The sequence below is a fragment of the Epinephelus fuscoguttatus genome, linkage group LG1 (assembly GCF_011397635.1).
Source record: "Epinephelus fuscoguttatus linkage group LG1, E.fuscoguttatus.final_Chr_v1".
NCBI lineage: Eukaryota > Metazoa > Chordata > Actinopteri > Perciformes > Serranidae > Epinephelus > Epinephelus fuscoguttatus.
The window spans coordinates 39342162-39362718 of NC_064752.1; the positions used below are offsets into that span (position 1 = coordinate 39342162).

At 38.9% G+C, this 20557-nt stretch overlaps 1 protein-coding gene across 3 annotated transcripts in view; it reads right to left on the reverse strand.

The window, feature by feature from the left end:
* phf2 (PHD finger protein 2) overlaps positions 1 to 20557 on the reverse strand; it is a 41601-nt gene that overhangs the window by 6409 nt on the left and 14635 nt on the right. For 2 of the 3 annotated variants that reach the window (XM_049579444.1, XM_049579427.1), the window contains exons 2-18: positions 19245 to 19330; positions 18889 to 19003; positions 18316 to 18476; positions 16910 to 17051; positions 16616 to 16802; positions 16245 to 16407; positions 15757 to 15844; positions 15301 to 15407; positions 12115 to 12206; positions 11938 to 12027; positions 10051 to 10404; positions 9744 to 9860; positions 6815 to 6930; positions 6420 to 6598; positions 4293 to 4360; positions 1665 to 1831; positions 441 to 763 (exon numbers count right to left, since the gene is read on the reverse strand). In XM_049579444.1, the coding sequence (XP_049435401.1) occupies positions 441 to 763; positions 1665 to 1831; positions 4293 to 4360; positions 6420 to 6598; positions 6815 to 6930; positions 9744 to 9860; positions 10051 to 10404; positions 11938 to 12027; positions 12115 to 12206; positions 15301 to 15407; positions 15757 to 15844; positions 16245 to 16407; positions 16616 to 16802; positions 16910 to 17051; positions 18316 to 18476; positions 18889 to 19003; positions 19245 to 19330 (2555 nt within the window). The remainder of the gene's footprint in view (positions 1 to 440; positions 764 to 1664; positions 1832 to 4292; positions 4361 to 6419; positions 6599 to 6814; positions 6931 to 9743; positions 9861 to 10050; positions 10405 to 11937; positions 12028 to 12114; positions 12207 to 15300; positions 15408 to 15756; positions 15845 to 16244; positions 16408 to 16615; positions 16803 to 16909; positions 17052 to 18315; positions 18477 to 18888; positions 19004 to 19244; positions 19331 to 20557) is intronic. The other variant, XM_049579436.1, reaches the window with a different exon arrangement.

Sequence of the window (20557 nt, forward strand, 5' to 3'; positions counted from 1 at the left end):
AAAAGCATGTAAAATAACAATTGGCAACTCGTGATAATGGCTTATTAACAAGCTGGGTGGGTCCAAACAGCTGTGTTTGGACTGGGTTCACAAAGAAATGTTCCATAGGAAAAAAAAAAAATCACAAATTAGAGCAACACAAAAGGGCGGATTTGGAAAGGAGACATGCAAAAATAAACACAAACCCTATCATCTACTTCTAATGAAAAGGCCAAATTTAGAATTAGAGACCCCGAGTTGAGCCAACACAGGTCAATCTGTTTTTAACAGCACCTGTTAGCAACAGCGAGAATCAGGCATGGCAGATAATTATTTTCTCATTCATTTGCTCAAAAACTAACCCCGTGACAGGGGCCTGACCTGAGCTCCACTCATCTGGCCTGTTCTTAACATCCTAATAAAACAGAAACAAGAGGAGTGAGTCAGCTCTTGGCACTTACCATAATCGGAGTCCTTGAAACACGCGTCCATGTGGTCCTGGTCGTCATCGTAATCCAGACTCTCGATGCTGCTGCTTTTCCTGGGTTTCTTCGGGAGCCGTTTGGTGGGCCGCTTGCTGTTGTTGCTGCTGCCGCCTCCGCCGCTTCCTCCTCCGCTGGCCTTCTTGCCGGCCTGCGTGCTGTGTGAGTTGCTCTTCGACTGGCTATTGTTTTTGGACTGGCTGTTGCTCCACGGCTGCTGCAAGCTGTCTGAAGACGACAGGTTGGCCATGGACAGCATGCCCTGAATGGCCTCCTGTGTGCTGGGAGATGCAGGTGGCTGACTGTAAGTACGTCAATAAAAAATACACAACAACACAGCCATTACACAGCAGTCAACACGCTGGCAGAGTGACTGAGAGAAATGATTGAATAAAGGCTTTGAAGTCTATGTAAATGTCAGCAGTTGTGCTATTAAGCATCATTATCATTTGACACCGGCAAAATATTAAAAATTGTACCAAATCTGGGAGAGCAGAGCAAAACTGTCAGCCCTAAATACTCTCCACAGACCTGTGATTACTTTAAGAGGCAGCTATGGAAATAAATATAGTCACACACCTATTAAGCTATTAGCCGCTGAGCTGCAACAATGAGCAAAGTGACTGTCAAACACTGCCGAAATTAACCGTGGTCGCTTCATTTCCCGCCCTCACCACACTCCCTCTTCAAAGCACCAAAACAATTTGAGAAATTAACATATTTCAGCTGATGTTTCTTTCCTTCTTTCATTGCTCATTTGTAGCTTTCAATGTGGTGGAAACAGACCATCAAGAGCTGAGCAAAACAGCAAACAGCAGAAGGTGGGAGGGAAGCGCCTGGAGCCACGCAGCACTTTGATCGATTAAGGCGGGATGAAACAAACATTGACTTAACACAAACCGCTGACAGAATCTGCGTAAATTGTTGCTTCAGTCGCTAGTTGATTTTTCAGCTCTGAGCGAAATTATAAAATTCAGATTTTTCATGCAATTATATGGTCGCTCAGCTGGCCATTTGTTTGTCAGTGGCTTGCCCCATTAAGAAGGGTAAGACCTAAAATTCATTTACTGTGTGGAAAAAAGGGCCCCATGGGAGCCACTCAGAGGCTGACGCTGTGCATGTAACTGTAACCTAAGTGTGTTTAGATGTGAAAGTTCCACTGGTGTTGAAGGAGCAGAGTGACGTCAGGCAGGGTCAGGCTACCTGTTGGTGCTGTAGTCAATCCCTCCCACTTGCTTGCTGGCCTGCAGCAGGTCAAGGATCCCCGCTGCGCTGCCGCCCTTTTTCTTGACCTTAGAGTTGCGACTTTTGCCCTCGGGCTTGGCCTCTGTGTCGATGTGCAGAGTCTCTTCGTCTGAGGAGTCCACACTCTGAGTTTGGACAAAGGGGACAGAGTAGAAACAGACATGAGAGGCACGGAGGAATATGGTGTTGCTGCCAGGGCGCTTGTTTTGAAGGTGATGTCTCTGGATTTCAGCGTTCTGGGTCCCTATGTGTTAACTTGTTACATTGTTTGTTATGTGACCTTAGCCAGAATAACCAGTGGTGGAATGGAACTAAGTACATTTACTCAAGTACTGTACTTGAGTATTTCCATTTTATGCTATTTTATACTTCTTCTCCATTAAATCAAGGATATAAATATTCTACTTTTTACTCATTTATTTGATAACTTAAGTTACTTTGCAGATTCAGATTAATAATACAACATATAAATCAGCATATAAATTACACTGCAATATTACAGATTAATAGTAATGCTGATGATGGTCATTAATCTCAGCCTGTGGACCTTCTAGCCCAGTTACAGTGGTGTGCTGGTATCTCTTCTGCTGTCCTTTCTTATTATATATTAAACCACCCAACAGTTTAATAAGTTATTTGACTGTGCTCCACCTTTACCAGCTGCAACATTATGGGCCATTCTGCATCATGAGTACATTTACTTTTAATTCTTCAAGTATATTCTGATGCTAATACTTTTGTGCTTTTACTTAAAATCATGTTAATGCAGGAGCTTTACTTGTAACCAAGTATTACTACACTTTGGTATTATCACTTATACTGTGGTAAAAAATCTGAGTACTTCTTCTACCACTGAGAATAACCCACTAGGGGGCCTCTGGACAAAACTTTGCTTTGGACCTCTCTGTGATTATTTAGTTTAACACAAATGAATTTTGAAATATTCACCATTTAAATTTTGACACATGGAGACAGCTGCCTTAAGGCCTTCCTAATTTGATATTCCCAAACTCTTAAGCATTTAATAAAATGACCACAAAATAAGAGATACACGATAAATCTGGGGTTTCTGTGACCCCAGACAAGGTGGGATTTTCCCCAATTGGGCTACTCCTGCTTACATTGGATGTGGAAAAACAGCATTGGGCTGGTGGATGGAATTTGGGCTGCTTTTGTCAATATTTAGCAGGATTTTGAAGATACTGGGAAAACAATATCAAGGCATGATCTGGTTCAAGGAAAGATCAAAGATAACCAAAAATGCTGAGAATTTATGATTACAGCTACGCAGCCTGCCACACTTCCATCAGTACCGTGGAAGTCTTCTCAAATAGTCAACACGATGAGATGAGGGCGTTCAGAATGCACAGGACCAAGTGTACGGCAGTTATAAAGCCTGTCCTGGGACCATACTTGAAAGAGGACTTAAACAAAGATATTAATAAAAATATAAAGTAATAATAAAAAATAAAAGACTCAGTAAATTAAAATGCTATTAACTGCACCAAAGACAATATTAAAAACAAATGCAGACATTAATTAATTGATAAAATGTGACATAAATTGATATTTCTGTTTTAATTTGCTTGTTTATTTATTTACCTGTGTATTAATTTTATTTATTTACTTTCCCCATTGAATTTTATTCAGTTTATTTTTTAATTTCAAATTTTCATTTAAATTTATTTATTCATATGTGTAATTATTTCTGTTTTATTTACCCTTTGTATTCCCCCCCCATATTTATTTCCACAAATATATTTATTTCTGTATTCACTTTTTCCATATCAGAAATATCAATATATGTCACATTTTATCAGTTAATTATTGTCTACATTTGTAGACATAGTATATTTGGTGCATTTATATTTACTGAGTCATTTATTTATTTTTCCTTTGGCAGTTTTGGTCCTCCATAATCATATAGTTATTAAATAGGTTTAATTTTGATGGGATTTTTCTTCATGTCACTATGTGATCACTTTATTTTGATTGCCTTACAACGCCAGAGGTGCATTTTGCAATGTATATATTTGGTTGCCTGTCAGCACTCTGTGTGGGTTTCAATAGCCTGTTTATCTAACATTATGTCTTTGGTTATTTGATGCGGATGTGAAGCTTTGTTTGCTTATGATGTGTATTATTGTGTATGTAATGGTTTTATGGTTTCACATGGGGTTTCTGGCAAGGGTATGAGTTATGCTGTTTTTTATTGAACTGGATGGGTTTTAAGTTGTGATTGGGCTGGAGAGTGACAATCTGATCTGGCAACACTGACCCCAGAGGATCTGGATCCCTGGGGTGGTTAACTTAAGTTAACTCTATGACAACAGTATGATATGGTTTCCCATGGCTTCTCATTAGTAAACATAATAGAGTCTGGTAAAAGTCTGTTTCTTTCCCTTCCTCTGTTCATGCCGCAGCTATTTCCTTCATCAGTGTGTGGTGGTCCACAACTTCCCCTGATTCACCAATATTTTTTTTATTTTTTTTTTTAGTTTTATAGGAGCACTGCTGCATGTTCTTATGCATGAAACCCCTGGATCATGATCAAATAAATTCAGATACATAACAGGTGATACGTACCTTTGTCACCAAGGGTTGGAACTTTGGTTTCTTGGCTGGCTGAATAGGTTCTTTGATGTCCGACAAAACTGTAAAACAAAATGAATTCACCATAAAGCAACAGCCAGAACACAAGTTGTTAAATATGTGTTCATAATTGATGGGAGGGCTGCGTACCAGTGCTAATGCAATACCTAATCTTCAATACTCGAAACAAAACAACACTATTTTTGGCGAACATGTTTGAACCTCACCTGAATTACAGTGAATTTCCATTTCTATCACTTTATTCATTCAGGGGGTTATTTTGCTTTTTCGTACATCAAGTCAATTTTAGTTATACAGCCCAGTATCACAAATTACAAATTTGCCTTAGGGCAAAGTCTGTAGAGCATATGACATCCTCTGTCCTTTGAGCCACGTTTTGGATCCAAGGACAGAAAAAACCCAGACAAAAACCCTAAATGGGAAAAAATGGAAGAAACCTCAAGAAGGAACTGAGGAGGGGTCCCACTCCCTGGACAGACATGCAATAGATGTCATGTGTTCAGAATAACCAACATAATAAAATAACAATATAGACAATGACAAAATGACACATATAATATATATATGAAGAATATACAGTGGAAAAAACTGACTGATTGTTCTGTATGTGTTGGGTGCTCTTGGAAAACAGGGTAAAATGAGGAAAAACAGGAGGGCTATCCAGGCAAAAAAAAAAAAAAAAATCAAGGAGGAAGGAAATATTATAAAGCCTTCATTGTAATGGCTTAATCATTAAAAAAGCCAACATGTTTTGACCACTGTAAGGCTTTATCTGGGCTTTTAAAGATGGTTTTTGGAAACCCTGTTGCTATTTTTTCCTGGGTGTAGCTAACTAGCTGTGCTCCTTAGCCTTTCTGCAAATACATCAAGAGATTAGCAGATCCACCAGAGCAGCCTCGAGCACAATTGTAAGATTCCATTCTGCAAAACATGTTTTGTTCAGACAGCTTTTTCTGTGAAAGGAACAAGTGCTGGAATTCACTACACAATCATTTAAAATTAGTTGCAAACTCTACCACTTAAAAGAGTGCAGCTAAATCCTGGTTAGTTCAGCAAAGAGCCTGTGCTTGTGTCTACTAATGTAATGCTTTTAACATGTGCTTTATTTTGTCTTGCTGAATTCAGTTGACCCCCTTTTAATCGCACTGCTCTAGCTGTTGTCAGCATTTCTGGATCTGTCCGAATAAACCGTAAATAAATGAATGTGTTGGAAGATAGCAACTCAACTTTTTATCCCGCCTATAAGGCTTTGATTGGTTAATTGTTTTTCCAAACAGGAAAATCAATGAGCACAACAGCAGACCTCACAGCTGTATGCCTCTGTGAACCATTCAAGCTTATAGTTTACAATCATGATTGTGAAAACATGGATGGATCTATACAATCAGCTCAGTTTTTGCAGAATATTATGATGTCACACTGAAGTTGACCTTTGACCTTTTGATATAAAATGTCATCACTTCATCATTTTATCCTTTTAGAAATTTGTGTGAAATGTGGTCACAATAAGCATAAGAACTCTTTGAGTTATGGCCAAAAACAATGTTTTGTGAGGTCACAGTGACCTTGACCTTAGTCCTCAACCACCAAATTATAATCAGTTCATTCGTGAGAGTTTGTGCCAAATTTGAGGAAATTCCCTCAAGGCCTTCTTGAGATATCATGTTCACGAGAATGAGATGGACTCAGGGTCACGGTGACCCTGATCTTTGACCACCAAATTCTAACCAGCTCATCACTGAGTCCAACTAGACATTTGCATCTTTGAGATACTGCGTTCACAAGAATTGAACAGACAAATGGTCAGACAACCCGAAAACATAATGCCTCTGGCCATGGCTATCGCCACTGTGGAGACAAAAACATAACTTTACCAAAAAATAAAATATACACTATACATTTACGCTGAATAAATTCCCCGATACAGACCAGGAATTATTGGATCAAAAAATGAGTAAATAATCTGACCAGTCATTTAGCACTGATTTTCAACATATTTTTCAACTCAATGTCATGTATACATTTAAGTCAATACTAAAAAAGAGTTGAGGTTGAGGTTTGATGGTTTAAATAAACTGAAACACTACACAAAATACTCACAGGACAGATCTCTCTTGACGGTGTTCTTTTTCCGCCTGATGGGGAATTCGTCAATCTTCAGCTCCCCCTCATCTGAGACATACTCGTACTCGTCTCTCACTGGCTTGGTTTTGTCCTCTTTTAGGTTTTGTAATGATCCGAAAACACTTGAGTTGGTCTGAGGTTTCAGCGTCTTGGAGCTGAAAAGGAAACCACAGGACAATGGTGGAGTGATGCGAGGCTCAGCCGGCCACTCACAGTGAGAAGTCCTTGAATTTGCTCTAATGGATATGGTGCTGATAGCCACATAGCTCTATAATCACTGTAATACACCACATGAGACGGTTAACATGCTCTCCTCTCCAAAGACCTTTCATGAAACGTTTATATGGCAATCACAGCCATTCCATACATACCCAAGCATTTTCTTGTGAGACATAGTAAAGCTGAATCGGTCTTTATTGCCAGACAGCGGTGTTCTGTCAAATCTGCACTCTTCCTCCATTTTCAGCAGAGAATCTGGTTTACTGTTCTGTAAAGTTAACAAGAAAATAACGTCAAATTAACATCACATCATCATTTTAAAAATTCACTTAAAGCTGAAATTATCAGTATTTTTATATAGAACAGCTCAAATGACTAAGTCTAACGTAAAAGGGGACAAACCACAGAGAATTCACATCGACTCTGCAGTTACCCTCAGCTCAACAGAGCATTTTAGCCTCTTTAGCTCTTTGTTTATCCGGGTTTGTCAGTCTGGTTTCCAACAGCAGCAGCAGGCAGCTGTTTTTAGCCAAAAGCTCTGATCAAATATATTAAATGGAGGAAAAAAGTAGAGCATTCAGCAGCTCACAAGTCAGGCATTTTTCTCAGGAGGTGATGGAGACCAAACACAGCGCTGAAAAGAGAGTGACAATGAACTTGGCTCCAAATAAGTGCTAATGTTGCTCTGTGTCTGCCAAACATGTGAATAGGCAGGTGTTTGCCAACATGTTACCCATAACAATTTTATAAGGTGATAATAAATATCGTGTTTACAGCTTGTTCCAATGCCACAAGCAGCCAAATTAAACAAATCAAATCAATTATTGCAGCTTTAATGTTCAGAATACAGGCTCGCCCACATTACACATCCATCCTCTTATTATAGCTTGGTAACGTTCATTTAACAGTTAGTTGTTAAGAATTTTTTTTCTTTTAAGAATCCTCTAAGACATAAATGATATATTTTTTAATGTTTCTAATTACTACTTTCATTTCCAATGAAGATAACTAATAAAAATATACTGTTTCATTTTCTGTTAGTGTTTTTAACAGGTTTATTCTTCTGCAGAATGCCCTCCTCAGTTCATATCTGGATCACAACAATTTAGTCGCCAATCCACAAGAACCTTTCTCAACATTGTTAAAAACAAAAATGGGATGTGATTTTTTAAACTCTTACATATTGATATAATGGCATAAGAAATCCAAAATCTTCCTGGCTCTCAAAAGGATAACAATTTCTCAAAGTAGCTTTAACTATTGATCTTTAATGCATGCAAATTTATATAAATATATCCAAACTGAACTGTTAATGTGGTTGTGCAGAGGATGCTATCCCCTCCATAACAATTATTTTTTGTCCTAAATGAATAACATTTCTAATAGTTCTGGTAAATCAGATTTTATTGTCTTCTGCCAACCATTCAAATTTCACCAATGTTCAGTTTAGAATCTGCTTGTATTACATAATTTCTAACAATCAGCGTGATTCAATTCAACACATTTCCTTCTTGTTTGAGTTTCTCAAAGTATCTCTGAGTATCTCATCTCTTCAGGACTGTGCACTGCGCCTTCCGCTTATTTCATTACATCGGCCGTAATTCAAAAATTTAAAAATTCAAAAATTCAAAAACCGAGCTAGGCATAAAGACATATACTGAAGCTGTCAACAAATGGCTACTGCAGTTAATTTGCTGAGATCCAGGCACATCATTGTGTAGATATAACATAAGTAAACGCTTGGAGGTCATTTTGTGTGGATCACACAGGGTCCCCCGCACATCATCAAACAGCATGCGGACAAATCAGCCTCTCAGCTCAAGGACAGAGAATGTCCGAGAGAAGAAAGGACCGGAACACACTGATCAATTTACAGCCTTTTATAATGCAAACGGATTAACGTGTCAAGATCACTGTGTCTTCAGAACCATTTTGTTTAAACTTTAACGCCTCTTATTTGACTCAAAAATGAAAAACTCAAAATCATATTATCATTACTTGTCTGATCGACTCATTTTAAGACACACAATATAATCACTGTTCTGTAAAATAGCAGAAGGGGGTAATTTGATTAGAATAAAAACACTGTTGTTAAAAAGACTGAAATCATCATGATGTTAATCTCCACAGATGAATCTCATTTATGACATTTTCTGACCCCTTTTAAACTAAACCAAATTCACTGAGAGGAATGCAAAACGGCTGCCATAAAAATCACCACTGAGCAGACTGTATAATTAAGTGAAATCCAAGAATATACATTTTCAAATATTCACTCCACAACCATTTTGACTCCTCAAATTAAAGGCATGTGACAAGGGGGTGTAACCTGAAACCCACATTTCACATTGTCTCATGCGTTCTTTTAATTTTTAATTGCGTGGGCCTAACTGCCCTGCGCACTACACAGAGGAGTTGTGAACTTCTACATGAATCAACAGTGATCACACATGAAGACGTGGTCTCTGGTGACCTTGCTAAATATCTAACAGGGTCTCTGCTCCATCTGCAAATGTTTGGCCTGATGTGAAGGAGCAGTGGGATGGAGATCCTTGGAGGGACTGCAGGCATTCCACAGCAGTTTGGCATTGAATTTTCCATGAAACCAAAGCCATCGAACGTCTTCCGCTCAAAAAAAATACACTTTTGCTCTCACAAAAAAAAGCCTCCCCCTGTTGTTCAGCAATAATGACACAACAAACTCTTTTTTTAAAAAAAAAAATGATGAGGGCATATGTAAATACTTAGATGGAAGGAAGGCAGTGGATATGGATGTGGCGTAATTCCATTAGGTAAACTCTGGGAGGGTGGATGTTTCTGGAGCAGCTCTGATGAGCTGCAGGCCTCAAATGTGCGACTCGGGCCACATCATTATTTTTGCTGATTGCTTTGAAGTGAAGTGTGCAAATCACTTTTGGATGATCCTACGTTTCTTTCTGCCCAGCTGCTCAGCCTGTAACCTTCACGACTGTTTGAGTCTTCTTTACTAAAGGTTTATTTGAGCTTTGAAAAGATTGTGATATTATTTACTTTGGCCTGTAACAAGCAGCCATTAGTTTAAGTCAGCTGAAATGGTCTTACCTTATACTTCCATTTTGCTTCAGTCTTGTTTTTATTCTGCTCTCTGATTTCAAACTTCTCCATGTTGTTCTGCTTTGTGATCTCCTTCTCTGACATACTCAGGACATTCTTAACAGCCTGAAGAAAGACACGATTATTAACAGAAATATTCATCCAAGAGGAACAAAGGGCTGCTTTTACAGTGGTTACATTTGCATCTGCTAGTGGGGATGCAAACTTGCGCACATAAAGCGAAAACTAAGGACACAAGTAATCATTCCACAAAATGAGAACAGTTTAATTTACGCTAACATTACCATCCACTTACCTTTGTCTTTTTCGGCTGGTCCATTTTACTCAAGATGTCTTTTGCATGGGACTCAAGAGCTGCGAAGCTGGAGGGTTTAGGAGGCGGTGACAACTCTTTCGCTTTCTTCGCTTTCTTCTTCCCTCCTTCCTTGACCTTCGGCACCTTTGGAGGCTTGGGGGCCTTGGGCATCTTTGGGGGTTTGGGAGGCTTGGGAGGTTTAGGGGGTTTGGAGGCTTTCTTTCTGGCTTTCTCTCTGCTGGGTGAGGGGACATGGGCCGGGGAAACGGGCTCCTCAGGCTCGGAGTGGGTGGATGGGGGCTCCTCCACAGGTACCTTAATGCTGGGCTCACTCTTAATGGCTTTCGTTGCATTCTAGAAAAAAAAGCAAGAATTAAGAAGTGTGATATAATTTTGTAATCAGTGATCAAACCCCACTGAACTAGGGCTGACATTATTAGTTAATTGATCAATTAATTGATCGCCAAAAAATAAATAAAGAAATCAGTGACAATTTTGACTATTAATTAAAGACATTATTTATCTATCAAGTGAAAATGTCTCAATATTTGCTGATTTGATGACTGTTTTAACATTTGTCATGTTTAAATCATGGTCCTAAAACAGAGATAAATCAAGAATTTATTTTTTTCACATTAATAAATAGAATAAAAACATATCCAACTTAAGTTCTGGTGTTAAACTGATGTCCAAATACAGGCCTCAAGTCTGGGAACCTCCTGACTCTAAGTGGTGTTAAGACACTTTTGTTACGAAACAGTCAGCCAGCTAAATACAAGCTGCAGGGCTGAAAATTGTAGCCACAAGTGCCAAAAACTGCAGTTCCTCTAATGGCCACCTGAGGCTGGCTCCAAGTGCGAGTCAATCCCCATAGACTTCCATGTTAAAATGCCCAACTTTAGAGCAGAAATAAACACGTTTACAGCCTGGTGAAAAAAAAAAAGTTTTGGCCTCTATAGCTAATTTCTACATTCATGACAATTGTACAGGGGGTGATTTTTTATATAACTCATCTGTCTACATTTTATTAAGGCTTAAAATATGTATAATTAAGGGAGTAGCTACTTTAAGTGACAGGTGTATGCCATATGTTGACAAGTCACTACCACAGCAACAATGTTGGTTAGGTAATAACCATGGGTGTAACCCCAGATTCACAGAGTGTGGATGTAGCCGTAGCTGTCCCTATTTTAGTATGTTTTCAATACCAAAAGATTCTCCAAGGAGATGTTCAGTTTTTCCAATTGGAACGTTTTGCTTAATGGTTTTAAACCTGTTTATCGCTAGCAAAAATTAGCATTAGCATTACCACAGTTAACCATAACTGTAAATGCACCATGCTAACTAAGCTAGCAGCTAGCATTAGGGTTATCTCCACCCTCCAAATATGGTCACTTCTGGCTCGAAAAACAAAACAAAAACAAAATGCCATACTTGAGGCTACAAAATAGGATTCCACAAACCAATAAGTCACAGAGGCTACATCTATTATTTTATAGTCTATGGCTGATATTGTTTTTTTGTATTGTTTTTGTTGTGGTTAAAATACTAACTTAGCTAAATAAATATAAGGCTAACTGGGTTAACTTTAGGTAAGGCATAGTGTTATGTAAGACTGCTGGAGAAGCTAACATTAACTTTAGCCCGGGACATAAAACCACATGTCACAGATTATTTCATACTAAATCCAGTGGAATAAAGCTGACATATAAAACTCTCATGTTGTCCATGTCACTTTTTAATGACGTTCCTTTCCTTGCAACAGTCCGCACGTCCAAACAACATTACCTTGTTGATGTAAAAATTGAAACCGTCACTAAAGTGTACCTAAAACATATAGAGAACAGCTGATCATTTCATGTTTATGCCAAAAATAAATGAGAATACCTCTGACAGTCTGATCTCTTTGGCAAGATCCTTAATGAGCTGTGATGGTTTCATGTTCTCTGGAAGCTCATCTTCATGTTCCAAGAGGGCCTGTCACACGGAAAACAAACAAAAAACTGACATCACTTTCATAACAGCTTGGAGGGACGAATGACACATGTTCTACCGTGTCCACACCTGTTTCTTAGTCCAAGCTCTGAAGGCTCCATTGATGATTTTGGCACCATGTATCAGGTATGGGGCTGGTTGCTTATTTGCTTTATGTAAACCTGCAGAAAAAGAAATGCAAATGTTATCACTGAATGAATCCCGACTTTTAAACTTTGAGAAGTCGAGGCCATTAACAACAGTGTACGTGCTCGGTGCAGCAGAGATTTAAGAGATGTAAGTGAATAAGCCTCTCACAAACACCAGGACAGATGAGCTGACAAAGACACCATGTGAGGTTATTGGATTCTGTCAGCTCGGCGACTGTGTGTTTGGACAAACTGTCTTGTTACCAAAATGGACCAGAGCTGAGCAGCCAAACAGCCGAGTGACATGTTAGAGTCCTCGAGGTACACAAGCAACATCTCCCCTCTCACACACTCTGGATCACTGAGAGTCAGCTACACTACAAAATGTCAGATGTGACTACAGTGAGTCTATGACAGGACCCACAGTGACTCCTGACTGAAAACTCAGCTGTTTGCTGCACAATGAAATAAAAATGTTTAATTTTTATATACTATATACTACCACTATACCATGCAGTATACACTTCATATGTGACTATGTAGTTTTGTTGAACTTAAGACCTTTACATATACTGACAGTGTTTTGATTTCGTGACAAATGCAACAGGTCGTGACGTACGTTCCACACAACATGAAGGGCTGATTCATGATGTAAAAGCTCAGAAAAAAATCAGCCATGTCAAAAAATTGCTTTGTTGTTGATATTTGCGTTCTGTCTAAAAACTACTCGTGACAGAACAACGTTGGAAAAACTTTACTGAGGTGCGAATTATTTGTACAGAGTGTAAATGACAGTGTCACTCTGTACTATACTGATACTGATGTATTGCCCAAGAGTCTAATATTAGATTTTGTGCACCATATAGAAATGAGTGGAAATGAATGGCTTCCTGAAAGTGTAGGAAAAACAGATAAACTTTGATTTCCTGACTACTTTCTGTATTTGTCATAAGCCACAACAGTGAACTGCATTTAACATGTGTACTTGCATGAAAGAGCAAACAAATGCCCTGAGCACTGATTTAAAAAGTCAGCAAAAAATGTAAAGAAAACATAACTTGTAGTTTCAAATTAAGGTTTGCAAACTATAACCTGACCTATACTTGAGTTTTAAGGCCTATATCAATATTTGTCTGATAAATCTGTTAATATATCGGCAAGTACTCATTTTTGAAACATAAACACTTGACATATACATGTTGGATAGCAATCTATGGAAGCCAAGATGGCCATATTTGCAATTACATTTTTAATGCCATTGTCTCAAGATAACAAGTTAATTATTTTGTTATCTCGAGATAACAAAACTTGTTTTTTCATTACAACAGGTTAATTTATGTCTATTCTTGAGAACAGAAAAGACTGATTTCTCGAGATAACAACATCATTCATCAAAAGAAAACAACCTTTGTTTTCTGTATATCACTGATAATTATGGAGAACTCCAAAGTAAGTGTCTGCCACATTTAATTTCAGCCTTTGAGATCACTGTCATGACTGTTGGGGAGGATTCATATCTGAACAGACGTCCAAGCATAAATGTGTAGTTTTGATTGCTGCAGTTACGTCATCAGAGCAGACAGTATTGTTTAATAGTTGCCAAAGATGAGAGTCTGACCAACTCCCATCTCTCGGCATCAGCCAGCAGCTGCTCTAATAAATCCTGAGCAGTTACAGCAGAGCCAGGACTGATGTGAATGTTATCTCTGACAGATAGACAAAATGTAATTTCTGCTTGTTAGACCTTGATTGAAGTACAGTCTGATGTCTCGATCAATAATGGGCGCTCTTTGATCTGACATTTTCAGCTTAAATCACTTGCTACGGTTGCCAAGACGCCATGGATGCATGCTGGCATGGCACTGCTGATCTCTGATAAACATTGTGAGTCGCCTAATTGGAGGAAACGACCTTTTGTTGTCTTATGATAACAACATGATTATCTTATTATCTGGAGATAGAGAAGCTTGTTTTCTCCAGATAACAAAATAATTAACTTGTTATCTGGCATTCAAAAAAAAAAGAAAAAAAAAAGTGTCAATTCTTGGGTTTTGTGGGATCCCTTAAAAAAATGTAGATTTTTTTGGATTAAAGTTGAAGAATAAACTGTCAGTGCTCTCTCTGGGACAAACTATATAATGGGTTCAGTGTTTCTGCATGACCTCAAACTTATCTTTATTGGTTAGCTGACATATTTGCAGATACTGATATATATCTGCAATATGCAAATATGGGCAAGGCTCCATTGCAAACTCCTGATATGGTCCTTTAAACAAACCAAAGCAAAGTCGGTTATTTACTGCTGGTGGCACCCCTCCACATCATACCTCTTTGTAATCATAATAATAATGATAATAATAATAATGATAATAAACTTTATTTATATGGCACCTTCAATAGAAGGAATGCAACACAAAGTGCTTAACAAAAAATCTTGATGACTTAACTCCTTTTGTTGTAACTTTTGGCAAAGACTCACCAGTCTAGATTCAACTACATCAACTACAGCCCTGATTCATGTGAAATCATACAAATTCACCTCTAATGTGGATTTCCTCTTTAATTTCAGTTTATGGCAGCAAACACGCAGTCTGAATGTCTAAGTAGCTCTATCAACTGAAAACAGGAAATTATTAATAACATCAAAGCAAAATACCAGCAGCAGTGAAGTGAGTCTTTTTCCAGCACCTTGAAGTTAATAAGAATAATGGTATATTAATGGCGAGGACTTGTGGGTTACAAGTAGTGTGCACCACACACAATAACAGCAATCTGGCTTGAAAATAGTGGAAACATAAACAATTGGCCCAAGCCAGCTGAGGGGAGTTTAAACACAGGCTTGTAATGGAGCAAGTGATTCTAGCTGGGCCAAACCTTTTGAAGCTAATCATCTGTGAACTCGGCGATTCACCGAATTAATGACTGAAATAATATTAGAGCATCCAGCTCGTCATCTGTGCAGCAGACACGCAGCCGTACTCTGACAGTGTTTGTGTTTTCTCTGCGTTCGTGCATTCTTCTGGAGAAATGGTGAGTTAAATGAGCTCTTATGTTTACCTTAAAATACCACATATTAGAGCAAAAAAAATGTAATCTATGAATACATCAAACTGATTTAAGAGTTTACCTTTGAATCGCTCGAGGAGATGTCTTCCCACATACCAGCACGCCGTCTCAAAGTTGGGGAAGGGGGTGAGAGTTTTGACCTTTAGCCGCTTCTCGATTTCGTACGCTCTGAGGAGAATAAACCAAGATGTTTGAGCTAAACATTGTCATGCATTACCAACAGGTTTATTGCAACAAACTATGCAATTCACAAGGTATTTCCAAATGTGGAGAATTCATAAACAGATTGGTGGAATTTGGAGCTAAAAACAAGTCCTAAATGAGGACCCAGTGGAAACTACTGTGTAAGTCAGCCGAGGCCAAACACGCAATGTCTTCAAGTCACACTAAATCCCCCAAATTAGGACCTGACTGTCTGTAGGAGGCATGGTGGATCACAGCAATTAGGTGTAAAAACAAGACGATGACAAGGTTGCATAAAGGCTGTGTGTGTGTGTAATATGACAGGTGTCCAAACCTCATCTGCATCTCCACACTCAGGTTGTGGACGAAGTGTCCAGAGAACGCCAGGCAGTCGACCGGAGTCAGTATTGCATTGATCCAACCTGAGGAGACCATCACATTTCAACCACCAAAATAAGTAAAAAGAAGTATGTTAAACATTTTTGCTTGAAGAATAACTTCAGTGATGAATTAATTCTCAACACTGAGAAGTGAGCTAATTCTTTCAGTACTAAGTATTATATCAAACTAAATTAAAATATATTAAATGTTTCCCTTGACATTTTATACACACTTGGTAGGTTTGGATTCTTTCTGATCTCTACTAAAATTTAAAATCACTTTGTAGGTCTAAATGATGCTTGGTTGGGTGTAACAGATACAGCTGTGAGTGCACTGCACCTGTAGAAAAGCTCTGATGATGGAAATACATCATTGCTATTATTAAGAGTTCCTCTAAACCGTGTTCAGCTATATTCATCATGACCGGAGTGTGGCTCTGACCTGATGGGATGAACAGAGTCTGCCCTTGCTTCAGAGTACATTTGTAACACTTGTCCACCTGGTCAGCAAAGAACATTTCGCTGTGATTGGACGATGACCTCCAGCGCTCGTACAGAGACAGGTTGGCAGAGGTGGGCTTGATGAGGAAAAAGATCTTTTCTCCCTGCAAACACAAACACAATCAGATTTTCTGGCGTCATCATCATCGTTGTCATATGACACACAGAGTTTAATGTATCCCACATTTCCTCTAAAGAATCTGAATATTTCTCATAATGTCAGAGTCAGACGACACTGACCGTCTGATAGCTATTTTTGTTCCAAAGCTGATCCTGACTCAACACACAGGTCCAACCAGAGGTGTGACGCACCTTTAGGACGTGGTACCAGACGGAGGCGCCAGCGCACTCGATGTGGAAGTCTGTGTAGCTGTCTTTGACACAGATGAGACAGTATTTGGTGACTTTTGGCTTCCCGAGCAGAGCGTCATCAGGCCAGTAGTTTTCTACCCAAGACAACCGCCGCACAATCTGTGGACTCTCCACTATACTGTTCATCCTGTCCCAGGAAAACAGAAAGAGAAATTAGTAGCAGGAGTTTTCCAGAGTGCCACCTTCAGGAGCCAAACCCCACCTCATGTCAAACATCAGACCCAGACTGCGTACCTTGCGTCAGAGAACTCCAGGTTGATGACATTTAACACTTTCTTTCTGTTTGTGCTGTAGTAATAATCAACAAACTCTTTGAGCTTCATCTTGCTGTCTGTCTGTTTGGTGACGTCAACCACGTCCACACCGACATCAGGACCTGAGACAAGAATAGAGGACGCAGAAGACACAATAAAACAAGAAGACAAACTAACATTTCCTCTAAACAGGAAACTTGTGAGCAAAATATGTCTGTAGCAGTAACAAGTGATCTCATCATTGAGCAGCAATGCACAGGGGACATAAAGAACAAATGCGCCCCCTATTGAAAAGAAAATAGTATAGTAGATTTTTTTTTATAGTAGATCTTGTGTTAAAGGTAAAATTAAAATGCAAACATTAGATGAAGCATTAATTTATAAGTTAGCTATTACTTTGCATACAGACACTCAAGATGTGCACACTGTACAAAGCACACCTTGTGTCTTTAATTGTTGTTCCCTAGTGGCTTTAGAGGAAGTAGTTGTGTGGTTACAGCAGTAATAGTTGTATTAAAATAGTAGTAGGAACAGTAAAAGTTCTTGTAGTAAAACAGGGAACCCAACAGTAGCAGGGATATTAATGAAATTCATTTAAGTCATACTACAGTAGAACAGCTGTAGTATTAGTACAGTAGTGGCAGTAATATCAGTGGTGATCATTGCATTAATGGCTGTAGCCTCAGTACTTGTACTAGTGGTGTAACAGTAGAATACTAGCAGCAGCAACAGTGGTTCTAGTACCTATAACGGTGACAGTAACAGTACTAATAGCGGCCACAGTGCATACAGTAGATGTTGTACAAATAATTACAGCTATAATAGCAGCAGTAGCAGCAGTAGTAGTGACTATAAGAGTAGAAGAAGTAGAGCAAGAAACAGTATCAGTAGTTACACTACACTAACAGTGGTATTGTGGCATAAAAGTAAAAGTATATGTAGTTGTGATGGTTTACATGCACCATACCACCACTAATTGTTGTGATATTAATAGTAATAATTGATTAGTTGTAGCAACACTACATCAGGGAACTGGTAATAACAGTAGAGTAGTAGAAATAGCCCAAATAGAGGTGCTGATATTGCAGTAATAGAGGCAATAAAAGCAATAGTTGCAGTGGTGCACTAGCAGCAGCAATAGTTGTTGGAGTAGTGACAGTAGCATCACTCGTAGTGGTTGTAGTTGCAGCAGTGGTATTGACTGCAGTGATAGTGGTAGTACGGTGGTAGTAGTATCTAAAAAAGTATTGTATCAGCAGCAGTAGTTATAGTTGGTGCAGCAGTAGCAAGTGTAGGACAAATAATCACTACAGTAGTGCTGTAGCAGTTGTAGTTAGTTACAGAGATGGAAGAGGTGACAGCATCAGTGGTCTCTGAGGTCCTTACCAACATAGTTCTCCACATCACTGATGTAGAAGGTGGGAGCAGGCATGGACATGCCCAGACCGTCCTTCTTCGGAACCAGGATGGGCTCGTTGAAGCCGACCTCCTCCAGGTACTCCATGGTCAGCTGAGTGCCGGCAAGCTTCACCACTATGTCATCAGCACTGGAACACACACACACACACACACACAACCAGAGAGACCAGTGTGAGTAGTGTGTGTTGAAGCATTTCAGAAGCTTTTCATCAGTTAAAGTAATAAAATGAGATGGGAACACTGTGCACACACGTGAAACAATCTGAAGGCAGATCTTGTAAAGTTATCAGACAGTGCCCCCTAGTGGGACTATTAACACAGTGAGGAATAATATTGACAGGAGGAGAATATTCAAGAGTCCCTAATGAAATTTCAAGAGGCCTAATCAACATGAATTGGATCCTTCAAATCTGATCCCAGTTAGAGAGTGTTAAGTCTATTTCAATTATAAAGAAGGTTTTTATCTCACACTATTACCTCATATGTGGTGTTGACAGTTGTGCAGTAAAATGTGTCAGAAGGTGTCTAAGATGTCTTTACCTTGGAAAGGTCCGACTGCGAAGCTCCTTTATGAAAACCTGGCTGCCATTCTGAACAGCTTTGATGTCTGTGCTTTGCCCCGTGTCATGTTTGCTCCAGTTCTTTTTCTTTTTCACTGAAGGACAGAAAAAACAGACAAACAAACAAACACTCACATTGCAGCACCACAAGTCAAGAATTGACTTCAGCAGACATACAATCTTGTTTTCCTTCAAACAGTCTGATCTGTTTGAGAGTTTTACGTCACGTGACAGAAAGTTGAGAAGAAGTAAGAGGATCACATCACCACAGCAGCTGTTTCACTTTTTCTTAGTTAAGAGATATTAACACTTCAGTCACTACAGCTTGGTACTCACATGTGGATTTGCCGTGGGTCTTCTCGCAGTTTGGACAGTGATATATGTCAATATCTGGAGCGTCATCTTCATCCACCCCAACACAGCTGAAACAACACAAGAAACACTTCTTTAATGTTTAGGAATGTGACCTTAAAGGACCCGTTTTCCAAATAATGTAGATGTTTGTTAGGTTTTCTCTCTATTTCCCTGCAGTATAACAGTCGACTTGACCTGAAAGAGATGTGAAACTTGAGTTTCATAATTGGTCACAGTGACATCATGTAGGCTTCTGTTTTTAGCTTTGTAAGTTACAAAGTGGTCACTGCATTGACAGCAGGGCTGCAACTGACCATGATATATATACGATCATTTAATCTGACAGTTTTTTTTCCATTGATCATTTGGTCAATGAAATGGAAAAGCATAAAATAACTTAAACAATTAACTGATCCTTGAAACAGTTGTTGAAAAATTGTCTGTCGATCAACTATCTGATTTGTGACATGAACAGAAACCAGTGGTGGAATAAAAAAAACACACATTTAAAATCTAAAATACATAATGGCCATGAGCAAGTGTTTGTAATTTGTAGTAAAATGAAATATGGACCCTAAAAAAACACTAAAACAGTCCTTTAAAATGAGTCATGGCCCACAGCAGAAGGGCACCAGGCTGTCATATACAGTAAAGTGCAGAACAAGGGGACAGGACGGTGGAGGACAGCACAGTGCGTACACCAGACAGTCGACTATAAATACCCCTCTTCACTGTAAATGCATTAGCATTCTATATTTTAGCGCTGTGGTTTACAGCTGCTGTGAAAGAAGCATTGGTTAAAGTGACACCTGTGCTTTTCATGTAAGAATTGTCTCTACATTTGACAGATTACATCAGAAACATTTCAAAGTTTTGCAGCTACTTATTTCTTAGAAAGCTTGTTGTGAGTAGAAAGCAATCATTGATGCAAAAGTCTCTCACAGAGAAATGAAACTGTATGAGATATGAAGTAAGGCTCGAGGCCCTTGACTGGAGAGAAACATTAACGTGTGACCACTGTAGAACTGAAAGACTGAAAACTGAAAGACTGAAAGACTGAAATGTGGTGCTTCAGGTGATGGAGTTTAGGGCTGTACGCAGTGGCATTTCATTTTTCAATTTGAAGTTTCTATTGAGGTTTTCAAGTGATGTTTCAGATGTTTGTTGTCACATTTTATTACATCATCACCCTTAAAAAACTCCCCAAACAAAATCCTCAGTTTGAATAAAGTGATTTTATCAGATAGGCTGCAGGCTAATCCACAAAGGGCACAAAATAATGATCAAATAATTAT